Source organism: Epinephelus lanceolatus, chromosome 2 (genome assembly GCF_041903045.1).
Source record: "Epinephelus lanceolatus isolate andai-2023 chromosome 2, ASM4190304v1, whole genome shotgun sequence".
Classification (NCBI taxonomy): Eukaryota; Metazoa; Chordata; class Actinopteri; order Perciformes; family Serranidae; genus Epinephelus; species Epinephelus lanceolatus.
Genome location: NC_135735.1, coordinates 33,945,438 through 33,962,496, shown reverse-complemented (window position 1 = coordinate 33,962,496; position 17,059 = coordinate 33,945,438). Strand labels below are relative to the sequence as shown.

Sequence of the window (17,059 nt, the reverse complement as noted above, 5' to 3'; positions counted from 1 at the left end):
AGACAAGTCTGATCCAAGGAGGCCCCAAAGCGGTACCTCTGTGGTACTGTCATGTCCCACAGATGCTCGATCAGATTGGGATCTGAGGAATTTGGAGGCCAGGTTGATGCCTCGAGCTCTTTGTCACGTTCTGTGGACCATTCCTGAGCGTTATTTGCAGTGTGGCATGGTACACTGTCCTGCTGGTGGGGGCACTGGCATTGGGGAGTGCCGCTGCCATGAGGGGTTGTTTTCGGTCTGCTATGGTGTTTGGGTGCGTGGAGCATGTCACATGGCATCCACATGAATGTCAGCAGAACATTGTCATTTGTCTGTGAGCCATTTTCACATTCCCTTTCAGTCCAGGACTACAGCAAACTGCAGCACAAAACAGACTCACGCATGCATGTGTCAAAACATGTATTTTATTCATTTATCTTAAAAAATTAAAATAAAGTGCTTTTTATGTACAATATAATAAAAACAACAGTCACAATCTCAATGATACAAAAAATACAGTTCACAATGTTATTTATACACAACAAATAAAAAAAGGAAATCATGCAGGCAAGACCACATTTGTCTAATAGTTATTCAGTCAACTAAGCTTATGGTGTTCAGTATGCTGAGGCAAAGCTGTTGCTGTGTCTCATGGCTGAGCCGATACGGAGGATTTGGAGCTGTGCTTGCATCTTACTGCAGTACTACATCGTGCAGCACAAATGCTTAATTACTTCTATTGTGCCATTTCTTTGTGGTATGACCGGTGAAACAAAATCCTAAAAAGATGTTGCAATGAATTGCCTACTTAAGCTGTTTTAGGAAAACAGACTGCTGTAGATGTTCCACAAAATGTTATAGTTGGCTACATTCATGTCCAGTACAGTATGTTGCATTACTGAGGAGCCACTCAAAATGAATCACCGTGGTATAATTAGCTTTTTAATGAAAAGCACATTATTAATAAATATGCATTTATGACACCATTTTGGCATTATTAACTATGAAGATCAAATATACTGCAGCTTCAGCTTCACTATTATTACTCTTAAATATTGACCTCTTCACAAAGATGTCTCCTATGTGCACAGTTTTAATCTGACACAAGCAAAGACTGCAGAATGGTACAAGATTTTGAGGAGCTCCCAGTGTTATTGTTTGCAGGTAAAGTTAACGGTGGTTTGAGTGAATCTGTAAATCTACTGTTGACCCGTGTTGTGTTGTGGAGTTAAGTGTGCCCACGGAGGGCTACAATCACACCATTGACCACAGCTCTGTTGGTGAGGTCACTGCTGGGTAGTGTATACTGTGGCACGTGGCTAAAGGCAGAACAACTTGACATCTAAAGGCATTTTGAAAATGCTGTTGTGAGGTTATCCACCAAGCATCTGAAAGCAGGGTATTCAGCCTCCAGAGAGACATCTTGCAGTTTAGAGAATCTGCTGTCACTGTTTGTGGTGACAAACAATGCTCGGCACTGAGGCTTTTAGAGTCTGATTTGTTCTGGTTATGCATCTGTTGGCAAATGTTATACTCTTGTTTATTTGGTTAGTCTCAGCAAACAAGATTAAAGGAATAGGTGGACCTTTTTAGGAAATACAACTATTTGTTTTCTTGCTAAGAGTCAGATGAGAAGTTCGACATCACTCGTGTCTATACAGTTAATATGAAACTACAGCCAACAACCACTTAGCTTAGCACAAAGACAAGAGGCATGAGAAACCAGCTTAGGAACAAAATCTGCCTATCAGTACTTCCAAAGTTCACTAATAAAAATAACACATTGCGGTTTCACAAAGGGTTATGTGCCGGACTACTTCTTGGCTTCATGGAGTCTCACTTGGCTTCCTGTCAAGGTGATGACAAGATGCCAGGGTGTTACTGCGCAGGTTTTATTACCTTTGGACTGAGCCAGGTTAGCCACTTCCCCAATTTTAGTCTCAATGCTAAGCTAACCAGCTGCTACTTGTCGCCTCATATTTAGCAAGGGGCTGAAAAATGAAGCCAACATGGAAGTGCCAAAAACGGCAATTCCTCTAATGGCCACTTGAGGCTGGCTCCAGAGGCGAGTCAATCCCCTTAGACCCCCAAACTTCACAGCAGATGGAAACATGTTTATAGCCTGGTACAAACAATGGTTATGGTCTCTATAAAGTGTTCCAGGGGTGGTACTGTAGGCCGACATCAAAGTTAGCATCACCCTAGTTCCCTCCGCGAAAAGTCAATGGGATTTTGCATTGGGTTTTGGATTATTGCATAAAAAAAGCTCTGTGGCAAACACAAGTTTATAATACTTATACAGTTTGTTCAGCAAGATAATCTTCACAAATAAACACCACTTTTATTTTTTGTAGTGTACCTGCAATTGCCAGAAGTAAAAAGCTAACTTAAGGCTATGAACAAACGACAATACAGTCGCATGATTTCAACTGGGCCACAACGAAGCTGTAAAGCCGCGTTCAGCGTGATGACGTTCTGTAGTCTCATTTAACCTCTTGTTAGCAACCACCTTTTTTAAGACACATTTAAGCTTCAATATTCACAAGTTGGGTATTTACTGACATATTTAATGACGTAGAACAAAACATGAACGTCTCTTAAGCTTGTGTTAACCACAGACCCATTAAAAAAAACCCCAATCAATTCAAGACAAGGGAACCAGGAATGCTAAAATGCTAACTCATTTCCAGGTTTTGACTCTTTGCTCGAGCACACTATAGCTATTTTTCCCCATTCGTGACAACTGTACGTGGGATGAATTTTTATACAAGTCATCATGGGCCCCTTGACAGTGCAGTGACAGGCTGTCTGCGAGGCGTCGCTACGGTCTATGAGTTAGATCCATAGCAATCTAGTAACATCTGACTCCAAAAAAGATGTTTCGATGCTTCAAAACAGAGGTCCACAAACCAATGGGTGATGTCATGATAGCTATACAGTCTATGGTATTTTATACAGTCTGTGGTGCAGACATGAGAATGGTACCAATCTTCTCATCTAACTCTCAGTAGGAAAGTGAATAAGCATACTCCCTAGAATATCAAACTACACCTTTAATTCAGTTTGACATGGAAATAAAAAGAGATACCCCTCCTGCTTTGACATGCTTGATAAAAACAAGCCCAGGTGCTGAACTAACAGCATGATAAGAGATGTGCAGGTTTCTGTGCAAGATTTGAAATGTATGCTGAAGTAGGCAGTAAAGCACTATGAAAACAAAATATCAGCAGTGTTCACTCTCTAGTTTCAAGACTATCTCTACAACACATCTTGCACAAGGTCCCTTGAAAAACACACAATATTAAGCACAGATACTGTATATACACAACAAAAACTAAAGAAAAAAAAAAGGAAACACTGACCACTGTTGCGCAGTATGCTGTGCAATTACTTTGTCACCTTGTAGCAGTTACATAGCATTTCGTCATCTGCTCAGTGTTGGAAATAGCAAAATGTTTATTCTGTATGATACTGGAATATATACTGTAGGCTTACTTGATCAATACAGTGAATTGGTGATGTATTCTAAGACATGTGGTGCCATATTGTCTCTATGGCCGTGTAAATGAATCTCATTCAGATTTACACAACACCATCAGCTTCTTACATCTTTGGGAAATTCTGCTTGTTAAGTCTCAAAAGTCTAAGCGATGTGGGTGCAAGAGTGTTTGTAATGGCTGCACTGGTCCCTGTAATGACTGATTTCTTAAAAATCAGCATCCTCAGCAGCCACACCTTCGGTCTCTCAGTAGTTGCATTTCTTAAGTGTATGCTCCGATTTTACGGACGTGTGCAAACCTATCAGTATTCAAGACCCTGATTACTTGTGCTTTCACATTAACGTCGCAATGACATCTGACTGAGTGCGGGGAACATCATGTATGTAAGAAATGCAACCTGGAGGAGGGGAGGGGGTTAGATTGAGCTAATACAGCGCTCTGTGCAGCTACACCACTACATAGTGCAGCTGCAGTCTGGACAAGATAACATGAAGTATTACATCTCCACTAGTGTGACAGTTATTATTGGTTGTTTTTTTGACTTTTTCAATTTTGAGTTATTAGCGCTTAAATTTACCAAGCAGTTTGTGTCATTAGCGTTCGTCAAGCTCAAATGTCTCAAGCTCACTGTACCTGTATGCGTCAGTGGGTACTAAGAAGGCAAATAACTCATTTAAAGCTACCGCAGGTAACGTTTATAAAAAATAACTTAGTCATATTTGCTGAAACTGTCACTACATCCTGACAGTAGTACATGAGACAAATAACCAATGAAATAATCATGTTCCTATGGCTCCTCCGAATGCTCCTAATGGCATTTGCATGTGTCCACCACACCTGAACTCGTATAACCAATCAGAGTAAATGTTGGTCTTCTTCTATGGAGGTGAGCAAGCCAGTCTATTTCTGTTTACATGTCTTTACCATATGCTTTTGTTAGCAGCTAAGCATGTGCACAAGCAGTGATTCAAATGCTTTAGAGACTCCTCCTGGCTCTGACTGTTTGTTTTGGTGGTTGGTTCTGGTGGATTCTCGCAAATGCCATAAGCAGCACTAGGAGGAGCCAAGCAGCAACCTCTGGGGCTGAAAACCGAAGCCAACGTGAAAGTGCCAAAAACTGCAGTTCTTTGAATGACCACTAGAGGCTGGCTCCAAAGCCAGTCAGTCTCCATAGACCTCAATGTTAAAATGCCCAACTTTTCAGCAGAAATTAACATGTTTACAGCCTGGTACAAAGACAGTTTTGGTCTCTGTAGCTAATTTCAACATTCATGACAACTGTACGGGGGGTGAATTCTTATATAACTCACTCACCGGTCTACATTTTATTAAGGCTTAAAGTTATGCATTATTAAAGACAGGCTGCTTTGTGTTACAGGCTGTCCACAGTGCCAGCCTCTCACCCAAATAGGGTCACTTCTGGATCCAAAAAAGCGAAGGTGGCGACTGACGAAGTCCGAATGCAAGGCTATAAAACAGGGGGTCAACAAACCAGTGGGTGACATCATGTTAGCTACATCCATTATTTTTTCAGGCTATGGGAGGCACCAGAGGATTCTGACTTATCACAGATTATATGTCTCATGTACTACTGTCAGGATATAGTTTCGACAGTTTCAGCAAATATGACATAAAGTTATTTCTATAAAAGTTACCCAGTGAAGCTTTAAGGGTACCTGAAGGAAAACTGGAATATTTTCTCACCTGACACAAGACAAGCTTTCACATGAAGCAATCTCTGTGACATATCCTTTGGCCCCAGTTCAGATTTTACACAAATGTTTTGCCCAACACAGTCTGAAAAGTTTGTTTTGAGCTAACAGTCTTAGAGAAGTTTCCAACCTTGCACTTCACATTTGTTTATTATTAGTGCCACTTTCTGAAACCCACCTCTGGTTCCGTCACCATGTGCTCTTCGACACTGATCAATGCTAACACAAAGCATGGGAGTGGTCATAACTGGATGGCAATATTGCATTTAGATAAGACAATCAAGTTTTGTTTTTTTTTGGCACAGTGCACATGATGATTTCAGTGCTGCCCTGAAGATGGGAAAGGTGTGGACGTCCCCTTTTTTTTGTGGCTTTCTGTGCTTAAAATATCCCGCCTCCACTGACATAATGTCAGGACTCTTTTCCATATTCGCCTCAAAAACAGGGTAATCATGTCTCCTGTGGTTTTATGAGCCCATCATGATACCTGCAGGTCAATACTGAAGAACAGGGCTGTCTCAGATGAGCAGAGATGTAGAGCAACAGGTTCCCTAGATTGTCCATGGTGCAGTAAGGTGTGAATGAAACCTTTGAACAACAACATACATTCAGGAGGTAAATGTCAGTATTTAGGCCCTGGAGCATAATTTATGATCACATTTTTTCATCATCTTTCAGAAGGTTGCAGTCCTTTTAACTGTTGTTCCAACAGCGTGTTTTGTCTTCTCCAAGTATACCTCATCTTTCACCATCTTCATCCTCATACAATCATTTATTCAGCAAAATGTGCTTCTGACTTGCTCCCATAATGTGTGGATCATAATGAATATGAAATACATGTATTATATTCTCCTAAACCTGAACTCTTGGTCACCATGTAGCTGTAGCTTGGTTCTAGTGTGCATAATAACAGTGTGGCCTCTGGCGGCCATCTTCTGCAGAGCATGTGGAAGGTAACACACACTCACATAGGGCTGGGAAATGTATTAATATTCACTATTTATTTGTTTTATTATATCATGTGATGAATATCAACTAGACATTTTAATGTTGGATCTTGCATACCTAAAGAGATACTGAGATACATACTGATATTAGAGGAAGATCCTTTGTTTTTTTTTTCTCTTTCTCATATTGCCCAGCCCTACACTCACACACATTAGCGGCCATGAGAATGACTCAAACAAAGACTGTGTAATAACTATTCTGAGCAGCTGCCATGGTTGTTGATTCTGGCTGAAACTGCAGTGTTTTGCTGCCTCCTCTTCCTGCCCTAGGCAGCACACCAGATCAACCTGTGGCTTCGGAGTGGAAATGGTTAAACGAAATGCCCTCTGCACTGATCACAGAACAAAAGATGACTAAAATAAAAGATGTGCTGTGATGTAGAGGGATGTCAAGGTCTCCTCTCCTCTGCTCGGTGGCCTGTATCCTTCACGGAGATACAGGGTGGTATCTTTTAGCGAATACTGTGCTCTCATACGATAGAGTCTTTGATCTCCGAGCCTAGCCTCACCCTGGGCCGGGGGCAGGTCGGGGAGTATTCCACGTGGCTCTCCTTCAAGTTAAGCGGCCGCCTGTCGGAGGCCTCGGAGAAGCTCTTGCTGTTGTCTGGCGAGGACTCGTGGGTGGGCGTGCTGCAGATGTAGTTGTCATTTAACGTCTGGTAGCCCTTATGATCAGAAGTAGAAACAGGGATGGTGTTACCATTTAGGGGTAGGCTCTCAGCAGGCTTTCCCACAATCCTCGGCTTCTTCTGCTGCATGTTCGGGCACTCGCCCTGCTTCAGCATGGACTTCATGTGGTCCCGGTTCCTGTAGATGACGAACAAGGAGAACACCACCAGGGAGAATGCCAGCAGGGCGCACACCACAATCAGTTCGTTCCAGTACGTCTTTGTGTGGACCTGCTCAGAACGAGACTCGCCGGGCAGGATGATGGTCTCCTCTCGCTCAATGTGCGGCGTGCGTGAATGACCAATCAGAGTGGTGCTTTCCTGACGGGGCTCCGCCCTCACGCAGTAGTTGGCCAACAGCTGGCGGAAATTCTCCTCTTCTGACCAGCACTCGTAGGTCTCCATCCTGTCAGCCTGTGCCACCACCACAAGGTTTCCTTCTGGTGTAGCGTAGAGGAACTGGCTGGCGCTGTCACTGTAACGCCACCTCCTCTGTGCCAGGTTGGACCGCCGTTTACAGGGCAGGACTCGAAAGGTGTTGGCTGGGATTGTGATGAGCTGGCACTGAGAGCCACCTATATATCAGAAAACAAAACAAGAATAGTTTCAAGTCAAAACACTATATTTCTTGAACAGTTCAAGAAATATTTTGCTAATTACATATGGAATAAGCCTGATTTAAAGGAATAGTTCAACATTTTCAGAGCACTGATGGTAAGTCCGAATTTCCAAGTTTCAAGTCAGAAATGTCAACTGGAACATCCCCTGAAGTCGGACTTCCCACACAGAAAGTCCCGGGAACCTCACCAATCTGGCATAAAAATCCAAGATGGCTGCTCCATGCACTGATGGTAGTAAATGCTGTAGTAATATACTGTTTATTAGCTCTCCTGACTTATTTGTGTCTCAGTGAATCAGTTGTATGCTCAGTGCTGTCTATCTTCTATCCGTAGACATGTTGCTAGTGTGTTTGTATGTGCAAAGTACAGCATAATGCCTTATTTACTGGCATTGCTAACCAAGGCTAACCTGGCTAGACAAGGTATTGCTAACAACATCTTGGTTTTCCTACTTGTTGCACTGGAATGCGGTCAACTTGACTGTGACATCATTCCCAGGTCCGACCTCCGACTTCCAAGGTAAATGAAACGCAGCATGATACCACTCTCACATCTGTCAGCTAAATATGAAGCCAGAGCCAGGCAACTGTTAGCTTAGCTTAGCTTAGCAAAAAGACTGGAAACAGAGGGAACAGCTAGCCTTGCTCCGTCTAGAGGTAAGAAAATCTACCTGCCGGCACCTCTAAAGGTAAAGATAAGCTGAGAATTAAGGGGAGGTAAAGGTGCTGGTGAGTAGATTTTTTGAAAGTTTAAATTCCAGATGCTGCTTCCAGTCTTTATGCTAAGCTAACTGTCTTGGCTGTAGCTTTATATTTAACAGACTTATATGAGATCTATGTTTCGATCTTGTCATTTACTATAACTACTAAGAAAGCAATTCATTTACAGATTTGGTGGATAAGTAACTTCTAAGTGTATTTACAGTAACTATATCACATCATATTGTACACTTCCGAATTCAAACTACAATTTACACGAAGTCGTACACACAGAGCTGCTCGGTTTTATCTGCAATCATATACATCTGCAACAACATGCGATGGATTCCTCTCTGACTCCTCTATGTGCATGTTATTGTGGTGTCTGTACAAAGTGAAGACACTCACGAGAAGCTGCTGGTCTGGCAGATCTGCCGCTGAGAAACGTCCTGTTACAAATCGCTGATGTATCGGCCTCCTCCACATCCTGCTGCCAGTGACTGAGACAAAACATACCGAACAAAACAATAAGGTGAGGGATAGCAGCTGTAATGAGAGGAACCTTGTATGGATGCACTCATTTAACTCTTTTAAAGTCTGTCATTGTAACACCTCTAAGTATAGCTTCACCAGTATGATGAAGACAGCAACTTCTTTTAAAAGCCTCTTGTTCGAGCACATGACTGGGAGCTTTGCATGCTTATTTTATGGGTTTGTTTGGGTGCATGCTCACATCTAACACAGAAAAAACACATTTGAAGTCCATCTATTGAGGGGGCTTGACAAACAAATACAGCCTTTGAGCGCAGACAAACAAATTAAAAGTAACATTTAGCAACAGTGTAGGAATTTGTGACCGTGTGTGTGAGCTCTCACCTGTCAGGTGGAGCCATCCTCACGTCCCGACACAGCCGCCCCGTCCAAGCACAGTATGGGTCTCTGGACAACACACACTCTCCACAGCTCAGGTAGTTGGAGCAGTTGGCCACTGGAACCTCCACCAGCCCAGAGTTGGACGACACAAACAACAGACCCTGCAGGAGAGAAAAAACACATGTGAGTCCTTGTGATACAAATTTCTCATCAACAAGGTTAAAGGCCGAACAGAACTTCTGCTTTCTGTTACTTATTTCTGATTTCAGAAAGGGAAACCATGCTAAAACAATTACTTAGGACAAACAGAAGAATATAACCTAAACAAAGGACTAACTCTTGCCAGCTGTTCGCTCAGTTGATGCCAGTCAAGTAATTTGCGGTCAAAAACACATGGCAACAATGTTCAAGCTGTTGTTACACGACATTGTCCTCATTTTTATTTGTTCCTTTGCTTTCTCATCACTTTTCACTTACCTATCAGTGCTTAGAAGTGCTACCATCCAGAAATGCATTTTCACCATGACTGTGTCACTGATACTGATGTACAGCACGCCCCTGTGTTCCCAAAGGCCCAGTTTATATTTAGGCCATCTTATCTACCAGTATATTAGATAGACATCATGTGGATTATGTCTGTCTTTCATATCCCTATTTGGAGCTAAGAATATACTCACAAAAAGTATCCCGGACTTTATTAGAATTACATAATCTTAGATAAGGTTGCTGTTTGGCTGCTTCGGCCTGGGAAGAGGCCATTATGTAATAAAGAGAGAAAGGTAATGAAATTTGGCTCCGGGTAAAATGCCAGGGAGGATCAGAAACTCTGTTCCAGACGGTGCTATAACTTACAGGAAAACTCAATGGAACGGCCCCTGTGGAAAGAAAACGTCTGCAGCCAGCTTGTGCTCCGGTAAATCGAGCTCGTCCGTGTTTTTATTACTTGAAAATGAATTTGAGTATGAAATGAGTAAACATGACAAAACGTTGAATATAAACTGACACAAACCAGCATGACAATAATGACTGCGGATGGGTTTTGAGGTGAAAGAGCTGTGACTTACCCTCTGAGGATCCAGTTCGATGTGCTGCACAGGCTGAGGCTCAGGAAACAGAATCATCTCCTCTATGATGTGCATCTTGTCGTTGGCGTTGATGGCCTTATGGAGCTTTCCATCATCTGGAAGACGCAGGGGACAAATGGAAGTGACTTATATTGAAGGCAGGGGGCAGTTTAGAGGAGGACAGAAGCAACGTCTACTGTTTTAAAATCACAAAAGCATGTGATTTATGCCTGAAAATAGTGTATACTTAGGAATCTTTTTTTTCCTTTTAAAGATTAATGGAAAGCCTCACATAATAACGAACTGTAGTTGTGCAATGAGCTGTACCTGTTCCGATGAAGAGCACGTCATAAGCCCTCTCCATGCCTTGGATCTTGTGCACGGCGATCTGTGTGTAGCGCACGCTGCGCTTCAGCAGCAGGGGAGCGCTGCGGATCACGCTGTCCATCAGGAAATGGTCCTTGACAAAGTTAAGCACTTTATCAGGCATGTGCAAAGATGACTGGATACCCATTTGCCTGGCGTGGTTGGTCACACACTGTAGGGGAGTAAATTAAGAGATGAAAAAATTAATCTCTGCTTGTTGAGTAGACCTCGAAATACAAACATAGAATAAGACAGGGCATGGTATTGACCTGCATGTAGCTGTCTTAACGTATGAAGTGATTCAAGTTTGGAGTGAGGTATCATTAGAAAGTGAATACAGTTGTTATGTACAGTAGCAGGCCAACACAGGCTTTTATTAACCATGGTTTCTGAGTTAATATCTATTACTTTAATGCTGTGAGGCTTTTGTTTTGCTCCTGGGACTTATGAAGAGTTAAGCAGAACATCAGCGAAACACTACGTTTGGAAAATAAAAGAGCATCTGCTTTACATCATGCTCGCTTGTTGAACAGTCCAAAGAAAATCGGCCCACAGTTACAAGTGAAAATGTTTTGCTAAAGACTGTATTGTACATAATTTATAAGCAAGATAACTAAATAGATATTTGAGATGATAAAAAACAAAGCTGTTTTTCATTTAAGTGTTGAGTGAACTGACTGAACAGAGACTGATGCTACTTGAATGAACAGATCCACAGACTGAACTAAAAGAAGCTGAATTGCTGTGTTTGTCACAGGAAATTGCCTGCAACACTCACCGCCCCGGGCCGTGGCTCTGGCACTGGGTGGTTGTAGGTGTACCACTGCTGTGTCTCCCTGTTGACCTCTCGGTAGCGCCCGCTGAAGGCTCGTTCCACCTGTGCCATGGTGAATGCACACACTGCTGAGCTGCCTGATGCTCCTTTATACCTGTGGACACATGGAAAATCTATATGAAGCCCCCGTTTACCTTATTTTTTTTTTTTTTTTTACTCAATCCATCCTGAATCCTTCTGCGTTTGTTGTCACTTTATTCAGTAGTGGAGCATCGACTCCTGACCTGAGAACAGTTGTAGAGTGGGCACTTCAATGATTTCCATATTCAAACCTTTATTTTGTTGATACATTAATTAGACATTACGGTTGCGTGAACTTATGTTAGTGTTTTAGCTCGTTCCAGCTGCTCTAAATTCAGCGGAGCCAAGTAAGAAAAGGCAACTTGCCAAGTTTGAGTGCAGTTATTAAACAGAAACTGGCTCAAGATGGTGTGTGTTAGCTGCGTGTTTGAGCATAAATATAAACTGTAACAGCGCCATAAATCAGATTCATCAAAGTGTCTGTATGTCACTGATGAGTGATCAGAACAAACGCCTCCATTTGTGTCTTACCACTGGGAGGTGAAGACGCCGTAGAAGACGGTGCTCTCCCAGCTGTCTCCCATAGGCTTCAGGACGAACATGTCCTGGATGATGTTGAAGGGGAAACCGTCATCGGGGAGGGAACACAGGAGCTGGGCCTTCAGGAAGGTCGTCCATTTCTTCTGCAGCACCCGCTCGCCACCTTTATCCCCCTGCAAACAGTTATGTATGTTATTTTATGTTACAGAAGACTTTATGTCTCATATAACCATAATTTACTGACAGCCTGTTTACAGTTATCCCGACAACCCCCCCCCCCCCCCCCCCCCAAAAAAAAAAAAAACAGGGTGAATGAATTAGACCCTGGCTGATGAAGATTCTGAAGTCTGTCCCCATTTATTCTCACTGTTGCAGCTGAGTGTCATTAGTGCAGACATTAACGATTCTGTAAAGAATATATGATTATGATACATTGAATATAAGACTGCAACCAATTTAGAGCTGGGCTACATATTATCTTAAAGATCCCCTCCAGACATTTTTAATAAATTAAAATGCTCTTCAAATAATAATAATAATAATAATAATAATACACAACAAAAACAACCTCAGTCTCAATTAATATGCAAATAGTTTCAATTTCACAAGTTTAACTTCTGGACAAAAGATTTCTCCTTCTTTCACTCTGAGCTTATGAGCACTGGGGGCTTCAAGTCACACACTAGACCATTACTGGCTTCCAAATTAGTTATGATGTCACATAATCATGCTTGTATGTACACGTGTCAAACACAGATAAAGGAGTATATCATTGCTGGAAAGATGGTCTTTATATAAAACTAAGCTGTCTATGCAGTAGAGAGGTTTAAATACTTTTCAAAAAGGTGCTACATGACCAGAGAAAACAGGGGAAAAGGGCTGGGGCAATCACTTTTGCCCAAGAGGAGGAAAACCTACAACTACCAGAATGCACTGTGACACATAGACCAATAAATGCTCCGGCTCATGGGTAACATAATGTGAGCTTTTCCTTTTTTCACAGGAAACAATATAGCTGCTGGCTGGTAACAAATTACATTTTTCGTTTTTTTTTTGTTTTTTTTTACAATACAGGAAACAGTATGGTGCCTACTTCCTGTTCACAAACTCTTGTATTACAGCCAAGCGGCCACCTACAGGCAAAAAACGAAGCCAAACATTCATGACAACTTTTATGGGGGTGAATTTTTATATAACTCACCGTTTTGATTTTATTAGACCTTAAAAGTTATGAATAATTAAGTGCGGGCCACTTTGAGTGACAGGCTGTCTGCCAACAGTGTTCTCAGCTTCTCAGTCAGATCCATCCCTCTAGAGCTCCAGCTTCATGCCCAAATATGGTCACTTCTGGCTCCAAAAAATTAAAATAGCAACAGCTGATATGTCGAACTCAAGGCTTTAAAATTGGAGCCACAAACCAATGGGTGACCTTGTGGTGGCTACAGCCATTATTTAACCATTATCTATGATTACAAATTGGAAATAGGCACTAAAGTAGTTTTACTGTTTGACTGGAATTCAACTGAGTTTTCAATCTGCTTCTACACTCTTTGTGTCTGTGGTGGGCACACAAAAATGTGGAAATAAAATCAAGCAACCCTAGAGCGTGAGAAATTTGAGCCGGTGGAGGAGCAGGGAAATCTGGGTGCCGGTGAAATGGAGGGAAGTTTACCATAGTTTATTTAGACACACTACAAATATTGTTGCTACACAAAGCTGGTTGAAAGTATCCCTTAAGGTGAGCACAGAGAAACTTTCTTCCTTCAGCAGATTTATTTCTAAATCCTGCTCGTAAATCATTCTGCAGTCCTCAAACATCCAAGAGAAGTAACAATAAGCAAAACACATTTCTGAGTGGAGGGGAATTTAAATATGCTGCACATATAGCTGTTAGAAAGTTTAGAAAAGACCTGCACTACTATAGTATTAGAACTGCAATCCCTCCTTTTTGCTTTAGAGGGTGCTGTTGAGGTCAAAAAAAGGAATCTGAGAGTGGTTACTGTGACTTTTAAGTTGCTTTTTTTAGGTTAATAAACTGAACAAATAATTACAACCAACCAGGATTTTAATGCTCTGCTTTACTTCCAAGTATTTAAATCCTTTCTTGTGGTGCAGCATGTGTGTGCTGCATATACTACACTACAAAGAGGATATTTTGACAATAAAATGTGGGTAACAAAAAAGTTCACATAAAAGAAGCCTCAGCAGAAAACATCGGCTGCTCTTTGAAGGAGAGGAGATGGTGAAATGGAAAATAAACAATGGTTACTTATTAATTACAGCTTTGAAATCAACATCAGTGGTTCAGTGCCTGACTTCTCCTCCGAGATAGAGAAGAGGCATCCACTCCTTTTGAGCTGTCACTAAATATTCACATAAACAGTTATCAGACAACTTTGCTAGGACTAGCAATTATCAAAAAGCTTGTAAATACACACCAAAAGAAACTCCTCCCAAATACAGTCGAGCAAGCTGGAAAACACAGGAGGAGCCGGAGGAGGAGGAGGAAGAGCGCGACCAAAACAAGTGGTCTCGCCCAATCTCAAGACAGTTTTCCTGCCTCAGATCCAAACTATCCCATCAGCACGGCCTGGACAACTCCTACATAACAGCATAAGGAGTGAATCACCCTTGAGGACACAAAATGCAAAACCATAACTACCCCTGTTTCCTCTTCTGTATGCTGCACAAACAATCATGTTGCTCGGTGCTGAGGTGAAACCTCGTGGGACAGATGCACGGCCTGGGAGCCAATTACCAGGCTGTGGTAGTAGCCTGTCCACATAATGAGGAGACCACATTCCTGCTCTCTCAGCTGTCCACCGCCGTTGTTGCTGTGCTCTGCTGAGCAGCTTGTACTCTCAATCGCATCGACCACCCCCCCACCCCTCCGATAGTTGCCCTCCAAAAATATACTCGCTTCTTTGTGCTGTATTTCACCGCTTTTACAATTTATCTGAACTTCACATTTCAGATTCGTCACGTTTGTCAATCAGAAGTGGATGGACAAGGAGCAAAGAAAACGGTGCCACGCAATGTTCAGTATCTGCCTGCTTTCCACAGTCCCTCAGTGTGCACACCTGAATAAACAAAAGAAAGAGGGCGTGGAAGAAGGGAGGGGGGCAGATAGGAAAGAGGGGGAGGCAAAAAAACTTCTTCGGAAGCAGAATTACTTGGCAAACTAAAGTAAAACAGTAGTTAAAACAGCATGAGAAAAACTCAAAGGGCTTTGATTTATCTTATCTTAGAAGGAACATGTCATCTCTAAAAGGCTGTAAAATGTCTGTTAAGATGAAGCGACTCATCCAAAATATTTCAGATATTAAAGTAAAAGTGTATTCAAACATATTCGGGTTTGGCCAGGTACACAGAGGGAAAAGGGAGTACATGTTTTCTGTCAGTCTGCAAGAGTGTGCTATAGATACTGAACCGCTAACAGGGAGGGGCCCTCATACCTCACTGTTACCTAACTCTAATCTGAGTTCAGCACTTTCTGCTATGTGAAGGAGTTCACAGGGTGTGTGTTCAGATGTGAGACACTATTCTGAGAAAAGAAGGGTTGAATATGTTAACACTTGGGGCAATGTTATCCTGCAGAAACAGAGGGACTGATTAGACTAAGCTGTAGTATTAGGCCAGTCTTAATTTTGATCTCAGAGTAGGTAAACGCAGGAGGTTTTATACTGCGAGGTGCACCTAACCCAGGAGTGTGGGAGAGAAGGGAGGGATGTGAGGGAAAGACTTGGATAGGTGCACCTGAAAACAACAAGGAGTTAGTTATTGTGGTTTGGCCCGCTCGCCAACAGGATCAGCAGTGACAGCAGCAGTGGCACACAGCTTATGGAGCAATTATGGTACTTTAAAACCCTTAGAGCCTGATTGCAGCAATTTGCGTCTCCTTCTCTGAGTCATGACTCAGTCAAATCTAAATACACAGACATGATACACATATTTTTAGATTCAGTGGGACTTGCGCTTTCAGGGGATGTCATTATCTCTGATGTTCATCACACATAAACGTCCATAAATCTGCTTATAAATCACAAAAATACAACTATTATAACTCCAGAGCTTGCCTGAGAATCATCATGTTTTAAACTTTCCTTTACTATCAAAGTATTACAGTGATAGTTTTCTGTACATCCATGAACATGTTGCAAACAGAAACTGCTGATAGGTAATTCAGCAAACTTTTAATGTTACAAATTTGCCAGAATGCAAACAAATTAAGCTGCAAACATGGGGTTAAAGTTGTAGCCCACAGCATAACCACTGACTGTATCAAAGAACGGATGTAACTACTGTGACGTCACCCATCAAGTTTGTGGACTCCCGTTTTTTAAGCCTCGAGTTCAGCATTATGGCCATCGCCATCTTGTCTTTTTTTTTTAGCCCGAAGTGACCATATTTGGGTGTGAGGCTGGAGCTGTTCATCTGACTGAGAGGCCGAGGACACAATCGGCAGACAGCCTGTCACTCAAAGTGGTCGCATCCTCAACGCTGGGTAACTTTAAGCCTTAATAAAATCTTAAGTAATGTGTTATATATAAAAAAAACACTCCACATACAGTTGTCATGAATGTAGAATTTAGCTATAGAGACCAAAACCATTTCTGTACCAGGCTGTAAACATGTTTATATCTGCTGTGAAGCTGGACATTTTAACATGGAGGTCTATGGGGACTGACTGGCTTCTTGCCCCGGCCTCAAGTGGCCATTAAAGGAACTGCAGCTTTTGGCACTAAAACATCAGAGAATACTGCTTGTGCGTCACTTACTGAATCTATGGCAACATTACACTTCCTGTTAACATCCTCCAAAGCATTATGGGAACTGTGGTTCCCTGGGATGACGGTAAGGAACAGTTGTCTCATTTGTGTTTGAGGGGGGTCCACACTGTCAGACTTCAAAGTCTAGTCCAATGCCAGCTCCATAAAAAACAAAGTCTTGCTTGTTTTAAGCCCCAAAAGTTAGCCATCCTACCTCCAGGCTATCTCTGAACTAAGAGCCATGTTTCCATGGTAACAATCAGTGATGCTTTTGCTTTTTTAATCTTAATTTACCCAGAGTACATAGAAAATGTGTCCTACTTAAGACCTGGACAGCTTTATGCAACAGATGAATTTAGATGTCCATCTTAAGTGTGACAATTAATTAGATCACAGTCAAAGTCTAT

General features: G+C 42.0%; 1 protein-coding gene across 2 annotated transcripts in view; it reads right to left on the bottom strand.

Moving 5' to 3' along the window:
• Positions 1-386: 386 nt before the first annotated feature.
• sema4bb (sema domain, immunoglobulin domain (Ig), transmembrane domain (TM) and short cytoplasmic domain, (semaphorin) 4Bb) overlaps positions 387-17,059 on the bottom strand; it is a 72,369-nt gene continuing 55,696 nt past the window's right edge. For both annotated transcript variants that reach the window (XM_033623227.2, XM_033623218.2), the window contains exons 9-15: positions 11,875-12,056; positions 11,266-11,416; positions 10,449-10,659; positions 10,122-10,237; positions 9,061-9,218; positions 8,593-8,684; positions 387-7,441 (exon numbers count right to left, since the gene is read on the bottom strand). In XM_033623227.2, the coding sequence (XP_033479118.1) occupies positions 6,669-7,441; positions 8,593-8,684; positions 9,061-9,218; positions 10,122-10,237; positions 10,449-10,659; positions 11,266-11,416; positions 11,875-12,056 (1,683 nt within the window). In that variant the 3' untranslated portion in view covers positions 387-6,668. The remainder of the gene's footprint in view (positions 7,442-8,592; positions 8,685-9,060; positions 9,219-10,121; positions 10,238-10,448; positions 10,660-11,265; positions 11,417-11,874; positions 12,057-17,059) is intronic.